Source organism: Fringilla coelebs (genome assembly GCF_963513975.1).
Source record: "Fringilla coelebs genome assembly, chromosome: 1".
In the NCBI taxonomy this organism is placed as follows: Eukaryota; Metazoa; Chordata; class Aves; order Passeriformes; family Fringillidae; genus Fringilla; species Fringilla coelebs.
Genome location: NC_140028.1, coordinates 18,826,303 through 18,847,727, shown reverse-complemented (window position 1 = coordinate 18,847,727; position 21,425 = coordinate 18,826,303). Strand labels below are relative to the sequence as shown.

General features: G+C 35.1%; 1 protein-coding gene across 1 annotated transcript in view; it reads left to right on the top strand.

The window, feature by feature from the left end:
* Positions 1-20,163, top strand: part of EMC2 (ER membrane protein complex subunit 2) — a gene marked incomplete at its 5' end in the record, with an annotated part of 35,866 nt that extends 15,703 nt beyond the window's left edge. Inside the window, 6 exons of the mRNA XM_084221616.1 lie at positions 8,729-8,814; positions 8,985-9,044; positions 11,494-11,575; positions 12,722-12,832; positions 13,718-13,822; positions 19,755-20,163. Of these exons, the coding sequence (XP_084077742.1) occupies positions 8,729-8,814; positions 8,985-9,044; positions 11,494-11,575; positions 12,722-12,832; positions 13,718-13,822; positions 19,755-19,841 (531 nt within the window). The 3' untranslated portion in view covers positions 19,842-20,163. The remainder of the gene's footprint in view (positions 1-8,728; positions 8,815-8,984; positions 9,045-11,493; positions 11,576-12,721; positions 12,833-13,717; positions 13,823-19,754) is intronic.
* Between the last annotated feature and the right edge of the window lie 1,262 nt (positions 20,164-21,425).

The window sequence follows — 21,425 nt, the reverse complement described above, 5'->3', positions numbered from 1 at the left end:
CATTGACTGATCAAAAAGTAGCATGGAAAAAGATTTTTCCAAAAAATTACTTCTTTTAGACACATAGCAGAATTTTCCTTTATAAAAAGTAAAGTTTGAACTCAAATTATATAATGGACATTTACACTTTGATGTGAAGTTTTGTTGCTGAAATTGCATTAACAATAATTACTTAATTTCTTAGGATAGAATTCGAAATAGTGTTTATTTTTTAAAATCTAAGTTTTCTCTCACTGTGCGCTTCCTTTCTGTAAAAGATGACTCATTTGACAATGGAACAGTGTTAATGTCACCTCAGAGATTTTGTTTCATTTTTCAAAGCATGTAGATGGTGAGTTGTAGTCTCTTTTCTAAAGACTAATGAATGAAATGTGTCTCTTGTGAAATGCATAGCTTGCATATGTTTCAGTAGGGTAAGAATTGGAATCTTTTCCATTCGTGTCTGTTTTGGTTGAAATGATGGCATGTTAGAGGTCAAGCTCACAGATTCCTCTTATTAAGGCTGCATATTATTTTCTATCATAGGGCTCTTTTATTAATTAAAATTTCCTGTAGTGTCCAACTGAAAATGTTTACAGTGATGCAGAACATTGACTGATTCGTTTGTAGATCTTCAGATAAAATGCTTGTTCTGTTTCTCAGAACAAAAGAAAAGAGAGTTACTGGTTTTTTTAGTAGTGTTGGTAGAAAGTGGTTTTTTGTTTGTTTTTGCTCTTTATGAATTTCATTGAGAAATCCTTATCCTGCTCTGCTTTGGAGGAAAACCTTTTAGTTAGCTAAATATTTTTCATCAGTTGGGCTCTTTTTGAGGTGGTCTGTTCAGCAGAGCAGAGGAGCTTGTTGATGAGAAAGGAAATTGAGTTCATATATTCAAGACTTAGATTGGTGTCTAACCCACTCCACTGTCATCCTAGTGCACCTGCAGTTTCTCTTGATTATTCAGCTCAACCATCAAGAAGATTGCAGAGCACTTGGTGAACACCAGGGGAAAATGAGATAAGGCACAAAGTTCTGCCTTAATTCTAATCCATAGAATCTGGAATCTTTATTAAGATAATTCTTCTGCTGTTTTTCTTGCTGCTTTTTCAGCCAAGCTTTTCATGCAAGACACTCTGTCTGCTTCCTTAGCTTTGAACATGTGGATAGTCTCATTACCATCATGGGTTTAGTAATATAATTGTGTGAATGAATAATTTAAAATTTTTGTAGTAAGACAGTGTTCACATCAACTCTGTTGTTTATTGGAGTAGGCAGGAACAAGTGTATGCATATGACCACATGAAGTTACCCTTTCTCTTACTATTTTGAGATTCTTTTTATAGATGAGCTGGACATAATTCAGAAGATGCAGAGGAGGTGGTTGAAGACGTTTGGGAATCCAGAATACTGGAAGGATCCAGAGCAGTATCTTAGTACTTAGTATCATGTAAATAGGCAGCAGTTACATACCATGAATATCTGAGTTAATCTCTTTCTCTGACTGTGCATTACTGCCATCTAGACTGTATAGGTAACCTTTCTTTCCCTACCTCCTTGTCTCCACTAAATAAGATGAGAATAATGAGCACTGAATTTGAGCACTGGATATCTGTTTATCATCTGAACTGCTGCAGTAGCTGTGAATTAATTTTTAACAGGAACCTCCTATGAAGATCTTGAGCTTTGTACATTTATCTACAATTTATCTAAGTTGAAAAAGGGAAAACTGCTCCACCAAATGAAGCATCTACTAATGGGCAGAATTTTCTGAGGTGACATGTGTGTTTCCTTAAATATATTGGCCACACTGCCAGGAAAGACAGAACTAGACCTAAACATAGGTCTATACAGTGATAGTTTTAAAGGGAGTTTGAAAGATAGCTTGGCACTGACTGACACAGGATGGAGTTGGTGAGAATTGTGAAGAACGGCTGCTGCTACTTGTTAGTTCCCAGTGAGAACTGATGGAAATGCACTCTGTGGTCCTAAAAAAAAAAAAAAAAAGGGTTTTTTGCTTTTGACAGAGTGTAATTTGCCATTGCAAGGTTTTTTTGCTTCTCGTTCAGTCATGATCAGTGAAGTGAGAGAGCAGGGTGCATTCCACCATTTGTCCCATGTTTTGTGAGCATAGCGTGGCACTTTTAAATGTTGATGGAGATTTTGTCTCTTTAAATTAAGTATTTGAGCACAGAAGAGCAGCTGTACGGCAGTTGTGGCAAAAGTCCATTTTACTTGTCCTGTGTCTGGCTTTGACTTACTGCAGATGCCAGAAGTGTGTAAGAGCAGGGCAATGACAGTATGCTGTGGTCTGTTCTGCCAGTTTCTAGTCATCTTCATGTTGCAGTTTTCCTGTGCCAGAAGTGTTAACTCTGTTTTTAATAGCTTTTCATGAAATTTCTGCATAGATGTATTTTTAAACTTGCTTAAGTTTGCCATGACTACGTCTGCAACATAATGAAGAAATTAAATATTGTAATTTTTAAATGGATTGTGCAAATCTCCCGTTTGTGGGGTTTTTTTCCGTTCCCCCACCTTCAATCTAATGATTTTATTTAATGCCTTTGAATTTATCTGTTACTGTCAGCAGTTCTTTTCACTTTATTAATACTCATGACTTAGGGATCTTCTGCACTTTTCTTCCCTCTAAGCTAAGTCCTAATGTTCAGCTGTTCTTGTTGCCATTCTGTACCTTAAAACTCTGCTGCTGTTCTCTGTGCCATTTCTGTGGTTTTTCTATATTTGGTTGAGAAATGAGAGGACTGAATAGCAGTCAGTATTAAAAATGCAGGAGCATTATGGACTTACAAATAGCAAAGTGATGCCACAGATATGTCTCTTTTGTATTCTTTTCGATCACTCCAATACCACAGTATTTTCAGTTTGGGGTTTTTGGGGCAGGGTTTTTTGATTTTTTTGAGATGGTTTCTAAACACTGAATTGGTGTTTTATAGACCTGTTAATTGCAAGTCCAGTGTCTCCCTCCTAACCAGACAAATTCAGACAGGTTTTTTGTGTACACTAAATTAGTATTGTTTGGCTCTATATGCAGCCATTTATGTAGATTAAATTTCATGGGTTGTTTTATTGTGCTGGTAAAAGTATTCATTATGATTCATTATTGTGAATGCTGTCTTTTGCAGTTGTCTTTTGTTCTTTTTACTTTAATAAGTCCTTATCAACATTTAACTTTATATCACTATTAATTCCCTTGTTAGATCTCCTACTCAAGAGTGCTGAGCAGTAGTTTTTAATACAGGTGATTCTGGGATTCTCAGCGCAGAGAACTCTTTTCTCTCTTTTATATCTTTTGACTTTGTTATTTATCCATATGAAGACCTTCCCTTGTTAGGCTGTGGTAACTCTAGTTTCCTTCAGAGCTTTCAGCTTTGAGGTGAGACATCTTGTTGAAATTGTATTTTAAGTCAAAGATGACTTTTACATGGATTGTTTTTCACCTACACTTAAGGACTCCTTGAAGAACTCCACTAGATAATGGAAGCCTTACTTTCCTCTGTGTAAACTGTTCTTATTTTTGTTGGTATATAACATATTTTCATGTTTACCAATTCCAGGCTTTAGCTTTTCAGCCTGTACAGCTCCTACCAATTTGCTCTATGCTGGTGTTAAACTTTATAGGTTATTTATTGGATACAAAAAGTTATGTTTTGCTTTGAGGTTATCCCTAAAAGGGCAGCTTCAACTCAGTAGCTCCAACTCAGTAGCTCTGTGTCTGCATAGGTTTGCAAGATTTAACTGTCTTGCATGACTAACTTTGAAAAAAGTCTGGATTCTGGTAGGAATAAATTTGTTATTGGGGTTGTTTTTGATCATGTGCTGGTTTTGATAATGTGCTTTTTTGACATCTGTGTAATTTTTCCCTGTATCTCAGTCGTAGCTGTTTACGCTTCTGTTTTGATTTGCATATTACAGTTTGAAGGAAAATGTTTCAATGGATCAAATTCTTAGACCAAATAACATTTTCTAAAATGTTAAAAGGAAAGAAAAATTTCTTTTTAAGATGAAAAGTATCATGTGTTAAATATTGTAGTAGTTATACAGATAAGAAATTCTTTCCTAGGGGGTCTCAATCACTGAAAATTCTCCTACTAATACTTTCTTTAGAGCCATGAAATTTCGAACAATGTTAGACTCTCTCTTGGTATGTTTTACTAATGAAATGCAGAAGTTGATAAATGTTCAAGTCCTCACTTCATTTTGAGTCTACTTAATGCTAATTAAAATGAATCATGACAAATGCAGGATTTGTTCTTATGCTAGATTGGGGATTACTAGTCTTTAAAGAAATACCTTAGCAAGGTTCACTCCTTAATAAATTTGTACATACTGAAGTAGCTTACTCCATATGATATTGATTCTTTAAGTATTTCTTTAAGTATTTCTTTTAAGATGCATATATCTTTCCATAAAGAATTATGGATTTACAGAATTAGCCAATAACCATTCTAATGTTTTGCTTTAAACTCTGGAAAATTAAGGGGGAAATCTGTGTCATAGTATCTGCATGGTCAAATTCTGCAGATCTTGTTACAGCACTGGAGGTTTTGCCTTTTCCTTTTTACTTAAGGTGGAAGGAGAAGGAAGATTGAGTTAATTTTTGTTGAGGCTTGTTCTAGGAAGTCTTACTGTTGTGATGTGAAGAACTGAAATGTACCCCTTGAATGCTATTTTTAAAATCTTTATCAATGTAATTGTTTGTGACTATTTTAGTAGGCTTCTTAGACTTCAAAATAATTTCAAGTCCCTGTATTTAAAAAATAATTTCTCAAGAATATTCTTGATGGACTTGCAATTAATAATTGAACAAATTTATACTCTGCATTTTGCAGTTTTTTAGTATCTTGCAATAGGTCCACTAAAAATTAGTTTGTATTTTGGGATGTGAGGTTTTTGGTAAAGAGAGCCTTTAACATACTGGAATATGAAATTACTTGCTTTTTTAATCAGCTGATTGTAAGGCAGGTGATAAATAGGAAATATGGTATAAATGCTAGGTAAAGCTTCTGAAGAATTGGTGTGAGTCTGGCTTTACTTAAAAAATAACTATTTTTGTATGCTAAAGTGGTTATTAGTGTTGGCAGTGGTTCTGTGCAGTAAAGCATTTTGTTTCATTTGTATGGGAATAATGAAAAATTGATGCCATGAGTGTAAATTGCCATTAGTTATGCTGCTGTCCTCAGGATGCTCAGGAAACTGTGTGAGCTCCAGCTCATAGAGCAGCACTTAAGCTGACTCACACAGTGAGCTCAGGAGCAATATAAATGAGAACATTAGAATTAGAAGTTTACAGCTCACAAACTGTGGTCCATGTTTTGTTTGTAATGCAGGCCTTTTTGTATATATTTTTCTTAACATACCAACTACTGGAATTATTAAATTTTATTTTTATTTAAAAACTGATCGACTTCATGATTGAAAGAAAAACTAGGAATAGGCAGTCAGATAGGAGAGTAGTGAATACCATTAAAAGCAATAGTAGTTGGTTTTCATGTCTTCCTTTTTTCACCTGTCGTATCAATCCTGTGAATCACAGATCTGCTGAACACCTCTGTGCATATTTCTTGGCTTTATGATTTTATTCATGTGATGGAAAAAGTTAGAATCTGCTTTAAAAAAAAACTCTGCATCCTCACTGAATTCTTCCCAGTGCTTTTAAAAAGACTTTCAGAAATTCTGTGCTACTAGACAACGTTTTGTTCTTCCTCAGGATGTTAGCACTGTTTTGAGAGGCTGAGACTCTCTTTTGTAAACTTGGAGTTCTGTGTAAATAAACTTATCTCCCAACATTTTGAGGGTGAAGAGAGTGCAGATTTCAAGCCCAGATGCTGCTATATTTTTGGTGATGAGGAAGGTAGACAAAAAAAGGAAGTTTTAAAAGTTGTAAAAGTGTAATTTTGAAGAAATTTCTTGGGACTTGGTGCAGCAGGGAGATTCTGTTGAGTGTAAATGTAACTCATTTAATTCCTAAGTGCTACCACCAGAATATGTTAATTGTATCTAATGCTTTTGTCCTTGTTATTTGATTGCATTAGATTACATGCTTGCTATAGGTAAACATCAGCTTATATTTGTGACTAGAAATAGTTGTAGCTTTTCATAAATTAATGTCTTGAGGCTCCTGTGATTTATGTTACTTGTGAGTGCTGTGGTTAAGAAATAAAGCAGCTATGGAAAAAAATCTGTTTCCAGACTCTCTTGGAGGACTGACTTGGATGCAATTGAAGGAGTTGCATTAGAAACAGAGAGGAGAGTGACTTATGTAGACTGTTTCTGTTTGCCATTGCAAATTAAGTTTTCATATGCATTGATTGATTTTATATATTTAATAGATTATTTTAGTTCTCAAGGGTTTACTTTAATCAGGCTCTTGATGTCTTTAAATTTTGGAAATAACTGAGTTGTTAATCCAAGAGCTACTTTTAAAAAGCTGCATTTATAAAGTCAATAGTCTGTTACCTGCAAAAACCCTTCTGTCTTCCTAGGCTGTAACTGCTTGATGCATTCCTTTGGCTGTGTACATTGTTATCCCCACTTTTCCTCTTTCATGTTTCAGGCTCAGTGGGCAGGTCACTGGGCTGTGTATAATGTCAGCTTTGGGTAGTGGGTTAACACCCCCCTGGTGTTCCCACCATAGAAGGGGGTGACCTGCTTTACAAATGCTTTGAGAACTCCATAAAACGTGACAGCAAACAATGGTTTGGTTGAGGTTTTTTTGGTTGTCATTTTGTGGTGTTATTTTGTTTTGTTTGTTGTAGCAGCATGATAAACATGTGGGATTATTCTTTTTGAATTTAAAGAAAATAAGTTTAATTACGCTGTTATCTTTATTTTTAGAAAAGCAAAAATAAAATAGAGAGTATGTTATTGTTGCATTAATAAATGTGTCAGCAGTTAAAATTTCCTGTTATGGCTTTTAGCCATATGTCTCCCAGTAAAAGTAGAATGATGTATGTAACTTCACAGGTTACAGTTTGACAAAGAAGCCATGGAAACCACACTCGTCTTCTAATTTGGCCTCTGATTAGCCTTCTCTCTGTCTGTGTCTTACATTTAGTCAGAAGGGTGAAATATTTTTTTCCTCACTTGAGTTGTTTTCACTGAATTTCCATTGAATACTTGTTTGTGAGGGAGATAAAGGGGATGAATTAAAAAGAAATTAATTAAATGTCAAAAGCATTTTTAGCTTTTCTGTTTTGGTGCTTGAACTAATTTACCAGTCTCTTGTTTTGGAAGCAATTGATTTGTTCATAATGGATTAAAGGATAAAAAATTATTTAGGACAGTAATTATGTTTAAAATGCTGTAGATATACAAGAACTCTTGTAGGGTACATGTGACTGTGAACTTAGGGTACATCATGAAGAAAGTGATTTCAGAGCTGTCTGAAATTTAAAGATTAAAATAGTTCACTATTTTGTTGAAGTGCTGTCTTGTCAAGGCTTCTGAAAGATGATACCCAACTATGTACTCTTTACAAGATATGAAATAGAATGAGAGCTATGAAGGAGATAAACAGTGGGACTTAATTACCAGAGAAGTGTGCTTTATATTTTTTGTCATCATGGAGAAATGACAAACAAGAAGGCGTGTGTACATGTTGACATCACGGACACCAGACTCTGTGTTGTCTCGTGTCTGACCACAGTGGTTGTAGTCACCCAAGAGCACTGGGATTAGAGGCAAGGAAGGAGGCTGATGGCATTCCTTTTTTGAGTTCTGTTCTGCTGGAATTGTGTTTCCCTTTCATTTGGTCAGATTTCTGATCTGATGACTTTCAGGCTGGCTGAGGTGTGCTGTTTGCTTTCAGCTGGGAAGATTCCTTTCTTTTGAATCATACCTCAGGTGTAGGCTGATATTCAGTTGGTTTGAGCGTGCTCCTTGGTAACATGAAGCTCAGAGGTTCAGTCTCTGTAAGGACCATTCTTTTAAGAGCTGGACTCAATAAAATCCTGTAACCAGCATCATTCAGAAGCTGGAATACTGGATTAAAGTACAGAATAATGAGCTATTACAATCCTCTATATCTTTCCTCCTTCTAGTCTCTGACAACTTTTATGGACTTCAAAATTTAAATACATTATAATTGTTATAACTCATTTTTATGTTGTTTAAGTTGAATTACATTTTCTACCCACATATCACAGTCCTGCTCAGTTTTTGGCATTGAAATAGAGATTTTGTATTCCCTTTACATTGCAGAGCCTACTTTGTGCTCCAAGAATGATGAGAGACTTGTTTAGGGAATTGGTGTGTATTTAGCATTAGTGAAAGGTGCCATTCAGCACTTCAACAAGAATATTTTATAGTGGCTGAAAGCCATAGTTACACAGGGACAGCCAATATGCATCTGTGGCATTCTCTAGGACTCAGTCACCATTTCTCCTCTACAGTCATAGATCTTGTGAATGACAAGGTGGGGGTAGTTGGAATGGCTGAAGATTAGCATCCCCTGCTGTTTTGTAATTATCAGAATCTGGACAGTCATTTATTTGAATGAAATAATGCATACAGTTTGTGCCTCCAAAGAAAAGCGTACATAATGTGATTGTAAGAAGAGGTTTTCAGTCTCTCAGTGGGATGTGATAGGGTATGTTTATAAACTTCAACCTAGCAGTGTCTCTGCAGTGGAATTCCACTGGTATTGAGATAATAATTTGCACAGTCAAATTGCTTTCCTTACAAAAACCCAGGGAATTATGAGGCCTAATCCTTTATTAATGTCAACCCATAGGCAGCAAGAAAGCGTAAGATTGCCATTCGAAAAGCCCAGGGGAAAAATCTCGAGGCCATCCGAGAGCTGAATGAGTATCTGGAACAGTGAGTGTCTTACAAGAATACGGATTGTGTTTTGCTATTCTGATAAATCTTTTTAATTAAAGTGGAATTTGCATTTAATTTACGCTCTTGCTTCAGTGCTAGTCATTTACAGAATCCCTTGCACATTCTTTCTTTTTTTCCTTTTTCCTTCTCTTGTATTCTCTATACAGATTTGTTGGTGACCAAGAAGCTTGGCATGAACTTGCAGAACTTTACATCAATGAACATGAGTAAGTTGTTTGCTAAGTCTGCATAAAAAAATGTTAATTTGAAACCCACTCTGTGTAAGTCAAAAACCACAGTGATCTTTTTTAAGGACTAGTATTACAAAGTATGCTGTCTCATTTCCAATATACTAGGCCTCAACTGGAAATAATTACCAAGCTTATTTGGCTACCAAATACTTTAAGAAGGCATTTGTTTTTCAAACAAAAAGAGGCTTACTTAATTATCTGTATGTTTCAGTATTTCTTAAAAATCTAATATTTAAAAGAAGTGGTTTGAGTGCAGCAGAGAACAGCACATACTTCCCATCGTTTTTTGTTCATTGCTTGTTTGAGATGTTAAATTCTCTACTTCCAAAATTAATTGATCACAGCTACCAATATTCCAATTTTCTTTTAGCCTATCTCTCCCAGAACTTTTAGTAACCTTTTAAAAAAAGCCCACAAAGCAAAACATGGATCCAGTGTTGGAGGCATCTGGTCGCCTGGGTACAAAACCCAATGCGATGAAGAATGCTGAATGTTGTAGTAACTTGCTTATTGGATATTTAATGTTTTTGTTAGCTTTTTTTATTGCTGTAGTGACAGGAGGAAATCCCAGTGTGAGAGGATTAGCTCCAAAGCCTTAGTGCAAGTTTTCTAATATCACAGCATTAATTCAAACCTCCACCAAAAGGCGTATCTTTTTTTTTTCCCCTCTTTCTTTGGTTCTTCAGGCCAGCCTGAATTATATCACATTGTTTCCTTCTTTCCTTTTCAGAGGGTGGTAAAAGAATCAAATTGTCAAGGAAGAAATAGCCTTTCTCACTGTGAGGAAAAAATTGTTCCCCAATCACTTCTCCTTACACCCCATTCTCAAAGAAAATAGTTATTAAACTCTTTTAAATGATGACTTCAGGAATAAACTAGAATTTTGATACCCAGACTTCCATTTGTTTGGGGAAATCTACCAGCCACATTTCCAAGAAAATAGCTACTAAAAAACCAATTTGGCTGGAAAGATATTTAAGCTTGTCAAATCTGTCAGTTTGAAAGTGAGTGATAGAGTGGTTCAAGCATACGTAGTCCATTATTGAGTTGGGGTTTTTTTGATATAATCTTTATTATGAAATTGTGCAATAAAACCTGAGAAAGAAATTGCTTTTGCTTGTATTTGTTGTGGTCTGTAATTCCAATAAAAAGCAATATGTAGAACTTCAGTTCATGGAAAGAATTCACTGTCCTCACTATACTTCCAATAAGCATCATTATTATTATTTTGATAATAGGGAAAAATCAGGCTCTTGGCTAAAAGCAACTAAAAGTTAAGTTTTAAAAATTAGGCAGTTCATCAGTTTATATGTTTTATCAGGCTCACAAGTCACAGGGCTTGTGAAATCACCATGCTCTCGTTTTGGTTCATAAACACATGTAGATGTACAAGGTTTACACAATTCTTAGTTCTGCCCTGTTCTGCAATGAGGACTCTGGCGTCTGCATTTGGAGAATGAGGTGGCTGCCCTTTTATCTCCAGATTAATAAATGATACAGATACATGACAATCATAACATGCACTGAAGAAAACCACAGCATATTTATTTTAGGATACAAGATTTTACAGATAATATGGCTTAATATGGTCTCATAATTACTAAATTACTTTTACTGCAATATTAAATATCTACCCACGCTGTCATTATAAACCTTGTATCTCTGAAATTTGGAATCCTATGACATAAACTGTGCAATAGTGCTATCACATATAACTAAATGATGCAAATTCTGCAGACAGTTCTATTATTTGAAAGATTACAAAGCTAAGATTCTTCTCAATAAACCTGCATTTTGAGCCTGACTTCTTAATTATTTCTGAAAGTTTTCACTAAAAAACTCAAGGATTAGCCTTCTCAAATGATAAGGATTTGCCTATTTGGAGAGGTCTGATGCTATTTTCATACCTAGATTTGGACTGTTTGAATTTTAGAACTGTTCTTAGCATGTTGTTTTTTTTGTCTCAATTCTGTGGTTGACTGTTGGCAGGTGAAGTTAATTGACAGTGTAAATGCTGTGATCAGTAGCTGCATTTATGAATCCTCAGGTAGTTGAATTTTCTTAGGAAAAAAAGGAATTATTTTGTAGTTTTAGTTCAGTGTCTTACAGTACCTAATACCTGTTTCTACTCATCACTCGTGCTGATAAGAAATGGCACTTATTAATTGTAGATCTGTATATTGTGCTTTTCATGAGCTGTTTCAGTTATACCTAGGCCATGAGATTTTGTGTATTTTTCCCCTATCTATGATATAAAAAAAGTAACTTGGTTCTAAACTTTATTTTAAAATGAAGCATTTTAATTAATTGTGAATAATGTGATTTTATGGGGGGAAAAGTAAGGCTTGTATTGTGCTGTAAAGAAACTGAAGCAAAGAGCTGTGTACTTGTGTTTCATTTTATCACTGTTTTTTCTATTCCTCAGCTATGCAAAGGCAGCCTTCTGCTTAGAGGAGCTTATGATGACTAATCCACACAACCACTTATATTGTCAACAATATGCTGAAGTAGGTATTTCAGAAAAATCAATTACGTTTGATTACATTTTCTGTTTTTCTGTCAGAGAAGTGGTGAAAATGGTTTCTTTAATTTTTCCCTAGGAGATTTTAAGAGTTCACAGAGAATGCTAACATCTCATAGAACTGAACATGTTCTGAAAACTGTGTTTTCTTACTCAGTGACTCAGTCACAGTGTGACTAAGCTAAATATAAGAGTTAAGGGAGGAATTATTCAAGAAAAAAAGCTAATTTTAAATGAACTCTTCTTATTGAAGTTTTTATGCACTTTTCAAATTAAGTGCATGAGAAGCTAAACTTTTCTACAACAGTGCTGCCTAGGCAGTTATGATATATTGCTTGTCACTGTGGACTCAGATCTTGAAATCCATGTACTAAATTCTGCCTGAAGGAGCACTGGTGGAAGAGAGGTAAAAGCTGCAGGTGAAGTTAGAAGTTTCAGCTCAAGGTTTTAGCCATTTGAATTTGTCTTTTTTTTTCCAGATTTTTTTTTCCTAAATTATACTGTTAACTGCTTAGAATGGGTTTAATTTGTTTAGTTAACATGGGTAAAATTGCGTTGACATTAAAACTTGAAAGCCTAAGTAACTTTCTCATAGAAAGATTTTGAAGCATATCTTCTAGTATTTACCCCTCTTTTTGTTGATCTAATATCTGGAAAAATGAATAGAAAAACAATGGAGTAATCCTCGAAACTTTGTGTGCTACTTTGAATACATAATGAAAGGTATTGTGTTGTTTTGTGAACTGTTTTCAAGCATGCTGTGGGAGCATAGTGTCAGTATGGATTTCTAATAGTCAGAATTTGGATTTCAAGTTTGTGCTACTTTTCATAAGAGACAATCCCAAGGTTTCAAGTATTTATAGGTGAAAAATAATCACTTTTTAATCTTGTAGCAATGCATTAATGAAATTAATGCTGGGTTTTTTTTCTCCTGTAGTTAAATATTTTTAAATGTATATACTGCTAAGAGCTTGGGTTTCTCCCAGGCCAGTATTTGGCCTTTGATAGGACTCACCTGATTTGAAATGTCATGTGAACAAACTTGGGGTGAATTTTTGTAATATCATTACTTCAAAGTGATTGCCTGAGGTATGAATGGCATGCAAGTGTCAGGCATTTACCATTTTTACAGGTTAAATACACTCAGGGGGGGCTTGAAAACCTTGAGCTGTCAAGAAAGTATTTTGCACAAGCGCTGAAGCTTAACAACAGAAATATGAGAGCTCTGTTTGGACTTTACATGGTAAGCATGGTTATGTATTTTCCATGTTATCATTCTGAATATGTTTATGCATGTATATTATCCTTTGCTATTTGCTGGTTTCCCCCTGATTTTTAGCTTAATAGCTCAGATTGTTAACACTGTTTTAAAATATGGGGTATTTTTCATACGTTTGGAGTATGGATAATTTTGTGCTAGTAACTACTCCTTACTGAAGTTCTCTTAACCTTTAAATCTTGCCTGTATTTTCAAAAGAATTATTGTTATTGGCACTGGAAGGTAACTTGTTGAAAGAGGATTTAAAGTTATGCATCCTCTCTAGAAGATGATGAATTGCTGAAAAACACCAGCACAGTAGTAGTGATTCCTTGCACAGCGGATTTCTTTATATAAGTAAAAAAATTTTTTTGGCTTTTAAGTAATATTTTTTCTTCTTTCAGGTGAGGGTGGGCATATTTTATGTAGAGTCTTATCTGCTTTTAAAATGTGTTTTCTGATGCTACAGGGAAAAATTTCATGTTTTTAATGGCAGCTTGGACATGCAAGTGGTGTATTTTGTATTGTCTCTGGTAAAAAATGGAATGTGGAAAACTAATTCATAACTCTCACTTTAGGAGAAGCAAATTGGATTAGCTGATCATGTCCAGGTTTGGTTCTTAGCTCAGTACAAAACTGAACTGAAGTCTGTTGTAGCTTTAAATAGAACAAGCAATAGTTTAAAAAAGTCTGGCTGATTTTTGTGTGGATGCTGTTTGCTGGTAGCTTTTAAATTTTTTTTTAAATCTATTTCCACTATCACTGTGCATGGGGCTTGGACTACAAGAATGCTCAATGTTCTCAGCTTATTTCATGCATATAAATTTTATAATTACACTGAGTTTTGTTCTTATTTTATTGTATTCCTAGTCTGCCAGTCATATTGCTTCCAATCCAAAAGCAAGTGCAAAAATGAAAAAAGATAATATGAAATATGCCAGCTGGGCAGCAAACCAAATAAACAGAGCATACCAGGTTAGTACTTCCTTGCTTTATGGTACTCTTAACATGCTCTATAGTTCTTTTCTGCAGTTTTATCAGCTGCTGTTCAATAGGTTAAATATGGCATGTAAATCAGCATAATCTACTTGGATTTTTCACATTCTGCTTCTGTTTGATTTTTTGGAAACCTTAATTAATAAAAGGTTAAGGTTTCCTGGAAACGTTAATTAATAATTTTACATTTACTAATTACTATCATTTACTTAATAGCTTTAAACTGATTTTTCTTACTAACATTAACTGAATGTACATTATTGTAATATTGACCTTCAAGACTTGGCTCTACAGCTACTTTGGTAAAACTTGGTATGTCTTAATTCTTAGAGTGACTTTGTTATCCACTTCTGTTTTACTAGAAAACAAATGAAAATTCTGGGAATTTTGTTTTTCTTGGGTTTACTCTAACCTTTTAAAATCATATTTAATTGCCCTAATATTTGTGACTGAAGTTGATATTGTGTAGTTTTGTAGAGAAATGCTCACTGAATTGTGGAAACATAGACTTTGTAGAACACAATCAAGGCTTGCTGAAGTCATTGGGAGTCTTTCCAACTTTTTGAAAAGTTATATGTAAGCTTTTGTATTTCCTGTTTTATTCTATGCCTTTATTTCTTTCTTTAACAATGAAGGAAAAAACATGTTTTAGCTCATGGGGTCTGTTGTCTGTGTATCCCAGATATGTCTATTTAACTCCCTTACAGCTATTCTGACTGATCTGCCAGTCAAAGTTTATATATAAGTAATCCTGGACATCAACATCCTACTGTCCAATTCACCCCACAGCTTTTTTGTTGAGCAAAAGTATTGGTATTAAATGCAAAGACTTTGTAGCTCTTCTTTCTTCTCCCTGCAATATTTCAGTATTGGAACCCAAGATTGAATTTTTTTTCTTCTTGCTACTATTTCACAGTTAATACTACCAAATGGCCTTTTTACAAGCAGCATCTATTATGGAATTAAATTAGATTTTCCTTTTACAGACAGTGCAGTTTTCTTAATACTTAACTGCATTTCAGTTCCTTGCCAAGCGTGCAGCTTCTTGTGGCTGATGTGTTTTTGATATATTCCAACTTATTTTCCATTTCTCCTAATTGGCCCTGTAGCTTCTGACTGTACAGTGAAGAGCATTGTATCCCTGGGGATATAATGAAGCATTTTTTAATATGTGCCTAAAGTTTGTTTCTCTTCTGCTCTTTAAATCGCCCTGCTTTTCAGTAATAAACCCTTTACCCACTCATGATGGTAAGGTGTGTATGAATTAACTACTTTGTCTGATGTTTCATAAATAACCAGGGCTTCTTTTGACTTGAAGTATGCCTGACATTCCTGTAAGCACAGTGCAGATGGAAAATTCAAGTATTGCAGGATTAAAACCAAACAAAACCCAAAAAACCCCAAAAACAACAACAGAAAACCCCACAAAAACAAAACAACCCAAAGAAACAAAAAAAAAAACCCTAACACAAATCCAACCAAAACAACCAACCACTTACAAAAAAAATTAAAGAATGGAATACACCATGGATTCATAATTGACAGAACAAAACAAGTTTTAAAAGAAGTGTGAATTTTTAGTGAAAACCAGTATTCCATGTTTTACATCTTAGTAAAATCAGCTGCTTAGTTTAGAGTGGATTTGCATATGTTTAAAGTGAATATTTTGACTGGAGTTCAAAGTACTGGTAGAGACTTGCTAGCCCTTCTGGGAAACAGTCCCTTGCAGGGTGCATCAGGGTGGAAATTTAAAACCAGAGAGGGCTGTGGAATGGCCTAGAAGACCTGGAAATAGGCATCCCCTGGTTCTAAATATAATGGATGTTTAATTATGACAGTTTCTAGTTAACTGATTCCCATCCAGATAAGCACACCTGTTTGGTTTTGGATTTTTTTTTTCTTTTCTCTCCTCATGGCTTTCTGCTGACCTCATAATGTCTCTAATAAAACATGAATTTTATTGGGTGTGGTGTGGTGATGGGGGCATTTTTATGTGCAGGGGCTTTAGGGGTTTTGGGGGGATTGTTTGTTTGTTTTTCTTTTCATTTGAAATGTCTGTTACTGTTTTTGTGGAGTTCTTTTGGATCCTACATTAAGCATTTTTGGTTATTGCTTACCAGAACAGGCTCTGTTAATACAACTAACGTACATACATACATATGTGTGTGTGTGTGTGTACATATATATATATATATATATATATATATATATATATATATATATATTAAAAACCACACATACATATATAGCCTCCTTTTCTGCTCTTGTTAGCTGTTTGGGATATAAAGTGAGGAGCACTGTATGTGATGAGAATCTTAGGGGAAATTCAGCTCTTGAGAAAATGAAAGTGCTGAAGCTCCAGCCAGGATCTGGCAAATAAATGGGGCGAATACCCCCATTCCCCTTCCCAGAAGAACCACAAGAAGCTCCAGTGAGCACAGCTGGGCAGGACATCCCCAGCCCAACCCCCCTGGGTTGTTACAGCGCTGCAGAAGCATTTGGCTACTCCAGTCTCTGTGTCAGAGACTCGAACATCCAGCAGCTACAGCCAGGGGTGTTAGATGATGCAGTAGGTGGCAGTCACCCTGTGAGTCAGTGCTGATTTGTTGCTCCCTCAGTGAGCTGAGCAGTTGGAAATTGTCACCATTTGGACCTGAGGATGAAACCTTGGTCACTTGTGCCAGGGGAAGCCATTACAGTGTTCCTGCCTTAGTGGGAGGGTATGTCTAGACAGGTTTTAAGCTGGATATTTAAATGATCTCGATGAATTCGCCCCACTTTCCATGCATTATCCACCTGTAAAGTGCAGTAAAGAGCCTAAACAGCTTGTTGGGTTTGACATTGACTTGTTTTATTGGTTGAACATTCTCATACTGCTAAATGATATTTTTCTGGTGGTCATGTTCTAGAGAGCAAGATGAATTTAGAATCCTGATTTGGATGTCTATACAAATGATATGAATTTCTGACTTTAATTTCCAAGTTATTAATGCAAAATGTTACTTTTGAGCAATTGTCTTGCAGTGAGATTATTCCCCATTTCCAGTTTGGATTTGAATTTGAATTACCAGCAGTTTGCTCAGTAATTTTAGAAAACTGCCTTTATTTTTTCAGACTATTCGTTATTTTTGCTTTTTAATTGTGTAACTATTTTTAAATTTCTTTTACATGCAGTTTACTTGAAATGTTTTTACTGGTCCCTTTCTTTCAATTTATTCTGTTATTCAAGCAGTGTGCTTTGGCACTTGAGTTTTGCTTTTCCTGTGCATTCCTCTATGAAAGCAGAGGAACTTCTTAGTTTATTGTCATTTAAAGGAAGCAGTGTTTGAGTACAGAAAGAAAATCTTACTTCAACAGTGTTGGTTAGACTGTGCAGCACTGTCTTTACAGGAAAACATGGTGATAAAGAATAGTTAAAAAAATTTCTGAAATGCACAGATATTTGACACTCCAGCTAGTTAATATACTTATTTTGATGTTAAATATGTAACCATCCATGCTGATTAGTACTTCTCATCTGTGTCTAATCTAGGAGAAATGTAAACTTCTTTAGGAAGACAGAAAGGTTTTGTAACTAGGGCTGATGTATGGAGCTGGAATTCCTGGCTGCTAACACATCCTCTGAAAAAAAAAGTCATTATGCTCCAGGCTTCTTTAATTTAATTGACTGGGTGGAAAAAAGACCCAAATAAAATTTAATTTTAATCTTTTATTTCAGAAGCTAGAGAAGTACTCCTTATTCAAAGAATTAGTTTTTAAGTTTATTATTATTATAAGCTTTGTTTTGCCTTATGACTGGGAAACGGGATCATTTCATATGCAAACCCTGAGGAAAACTTCTGTCTGTTCTAACTGTGGACATGAGTCACTGTTACTTTAACACCAAAACAAAACAAGGCTACCTGGTCCTCTTCAATTAGGTAATTGGTTTAGCATGTCCTCTGGTAGAAGCATTTCAGCAGAGGCATGCAAGTTTGATTAATGCTCACAAAAATCTTTAATGTGATCCTACTCACAGTAATTTTCCAGATACATGCTTTTTGGGTACATTGCTAAACTCTTCTGTGTTAGCAATCTACATGTTATTTATGGCTGGAGAGAGGTGATTTTGTTACTAACCATTTGGGAAACAGAAAATTAAGTCATGATTTAAGAAATGGATTCCAGCTCAATCAGTCAAATTGCTGTGTAATGGCTGAATAGACAAAATAATTGTTCGTCAGGGCAAATTTGAAGTGATTACATTTCCAAGTGTGCTTCTGGTTGTTATGACGTAGAGTTCAGTTTTATTTGTTCAGTTTAAACTACATGTCAGTATCATGAAGGCAACTGCTCTTGAAATTAGCAAGTAGCATTTTTTTAAACTAATGTCATATGTCAATTTTGCTTCCAGTGTCCATGTCAAGAATAAGTAAAATATTTCTTTCTTTTGAAGCTTTTCTCTGCATGCTTTCTGCATGTCTTGCCAAGTGCTTTTTGGCCGCAGTATATTTAGGCTTCTGTGTTTTTTATTGAAATTGCTGAATGCTTTGAGTTTGAAATAATTTTTCACTTTAAACTTTTGACTTGTGTTTTTTAAACTTGCTTATTGTTGTGAAAGGATTTGGAATTTCCAAGTGTCTGTTTAATGTGGACAAAGGATATTTTATTCAATCAGATAAAAGCATAAGTTGCTGCTTTCACCTTGGAGTATCTTAAGAAATCTTGGATTTTCCTCTGAAGTGGACTGTTGCATGTCCCTTTGGAAACTGCACACCCTGAAGAATGGGTTTTTATATACTACTAGAATCAAAACCTGGTACACCAGTTAATGACCAGGAAATATAAAACATGAAAATACAGTGTTTTCAGTACATCTCTAAGCTGTAAAGTGTTGTTACAGTAACAAAATTTCTCCTAACTTTGATTTGAGATAGTTTTATTATTTACTGTGCCAAAACTGTTTTTAAAAAAACCTCAATGCTGATTGGGAATTGCAATGCTAGATTGTAGCCTAGAGGTCAAAAGCAGGTTAACAGGTCCTGCAGCTTGTTGCTGGTGTGATATTACCTGAGTTTGATGACTTAATCTTTCTTAACAGGTCATGAAGAGTTTGCTAAATTAAGTTAATTATAAGAGAGAAGGGACACATTATAAATCAAGTACTAACTATGCAAGACACCAGTGGTATTTGAAATAAAAAACTTCAAATTGAAAATTTATTGAGTGTTTAGATGTTCACATTTAAGTAGAGGATAGGTTGTTTTACTAAAAGCAAGTTTTAGTTACTGTTTCTGTGATTTCTTTACCACCCCTCCCAACCTGAAATGCAAAACTTTTTAGTGCAGGTGTATTAAAAATGGCTAGGAATTTCATTTGCCTGAAGACCAACCTGGTCAGTGAGTCCCCTCTGTTAGGTATGGCTTACGGGTGATGGCAATTGTCAGTGTCATTAGAAAAACCCCTCTGAATTCAACATGGGGTGGTCAACATTTCCTGTCCTTCTACCCCTTCCCTTTTAAAGCCACTGGTAGTATTTTAGCTGTATCTTTCCTTCTATCAAGACAGACTTAATTTCAAATGTTCTCTGAAACTGGTGTTTTAATGGTAGCTACAGTCAAGTACAATGTCATCCCACATGGTTACTCAACCATAAAATATAATTATATGTTGTCTGGATTATTTTATAGTAAATTTTGATAAGTAGAATTTTTTGTCTTACTTTAACAGAAAGTATTTTTTCTTTACTTCGTAGAAGAAGGTGATATAGCTTGTATTCTGGTAAAAATTCTGGGGTTTAGTTTTGTGCTTTTAAGTTTTTAGTAAATAGAGTTAATTATTGGTATTTGGTGTGTAGAACTGTTATTTTCACAGGACTTAGACATAGAATTTCAGATATATGACAAATAACAATCCTTTCTTTCCTGTTTAGTTTGCAGGTCGCAGTAAGAAAGAAACTAAATACTCTTTGAAGGCAGTGGAAGACATGTTGGAGACCCTGCAAATCACTCAGTCTTAGCTTGGCACAGAGATCTAATACGAAATTTTCCAATACCACACTCAACCTGTAATGGCCTGTGGGTTATGTTACTCTCGTGCTGTTAAAAGTTAATTTTGTATTGATTACGTGCTATATAAAATAACATTTTATGAAAAGTAAAATGCCTATTTATTGCTGCTATAAGAAATGTGATGAATACCCACTGAAATTAATAACTTATCCACATAAACAACACGGAGAAATGATGCTGCACATCAGTATCCTCAGATTTTTGTATATACAGTATCTGCTTCTAAGCCATAATTTGTAGAAATAAACTTGTTAAATGATTAAGAAAATGCAGTGACTTAAATTTATATATGTAGATTAATAGCATATGCTAAGTATTTTTCTTATTTGCACATTTAAGAGTAAAAACATGCTACAGAGGTACACTTTCTGGAAAATACATCAAAGAGTGATTATTTAGTACACTTTATTAGTGAACAAAGTTTGTTAAGGGTTTTCTTAATGGGTTCGTATCTAGTGCTGTGGAAATGGAGAAAACATACTCATGGACTTTGCTTCAGAGGTGCTGTTGTACTGGATTAAGGGCAAAGACATTCTTCTACGTGGCTTTGTGGGCAAATGCTTCCATGTCCACGTAATTCTCTGATTGGTATGCATATTCCCTTTTTTTTTTGTTCCTTCTTTGTGTCCTTTTTTCTCCGTGTGTTCCACATGGTGAATTTCAGCTGGGACTCTCTGCTGGTCTCTCCTGTTGTGTGTCCCTGGTATGGGGACCCCCGCTGTGGTGCTTTGGCTTCTCCATGTGGAGCAGGGGTTCTGCACTGCAGGAGTGACATGAGAGCTTGTTCAGCTGCCTTGCACTTACTGGGAGATAAGTGTTTGCTATACCATCAGCATGAAGCATCTAGCACACTGTAAAACTCTGTTCTGTTTGTCTTCAGGCACTTCTTTATTTACTCAAACAATGAGTCAAACATTCTTATTCAAGCATTTTGCACCTCTGATCATTCTGGATGTTGTTCAGATGTGCACTGTGGCAGTTCAGTTTTACAGCTATCATTTCATTTACTACAGCTTCAGTAAGATTGCACAACAGCATCAGCATACCCTTGGCAAATTCTAGTACCAGTATTGCAATGTTGTTTTCATGGCTGCTACAACATCCAAGATGATTAGACTTTCAGATTTTGTACTGCCTAATCTATATAGATGGATTGGTTAAAGGCTGTGTATTAAATCCTATGATCCTGGACTTGATGTAATAAAACACAGCTGAGCTCCTTCTTAAAATCAAACCAGCAACAAAAAATTCCTTCAAAGCTTGTAAATTTGTATAACTGAGCTGTTTTTTGCATGAGACTGGGCCTTCAAGAAACATGTAGGATCTGACTCTTATTCATGAAGTAAGTTGGAGTGTGACAGAATGGATGCCATGCCATGAGAATTAATTGTATGTGGAATCATAAAATAGCTTAATTCACTGCTGTTGAAATACAAAACTGCAGGTACTGCATAGTGTTAGATTAAATCATCCAACTCTAACTTGGGGAAATAGTGCACATCCTTTTATAATAATAATTCACAAACTGGCCT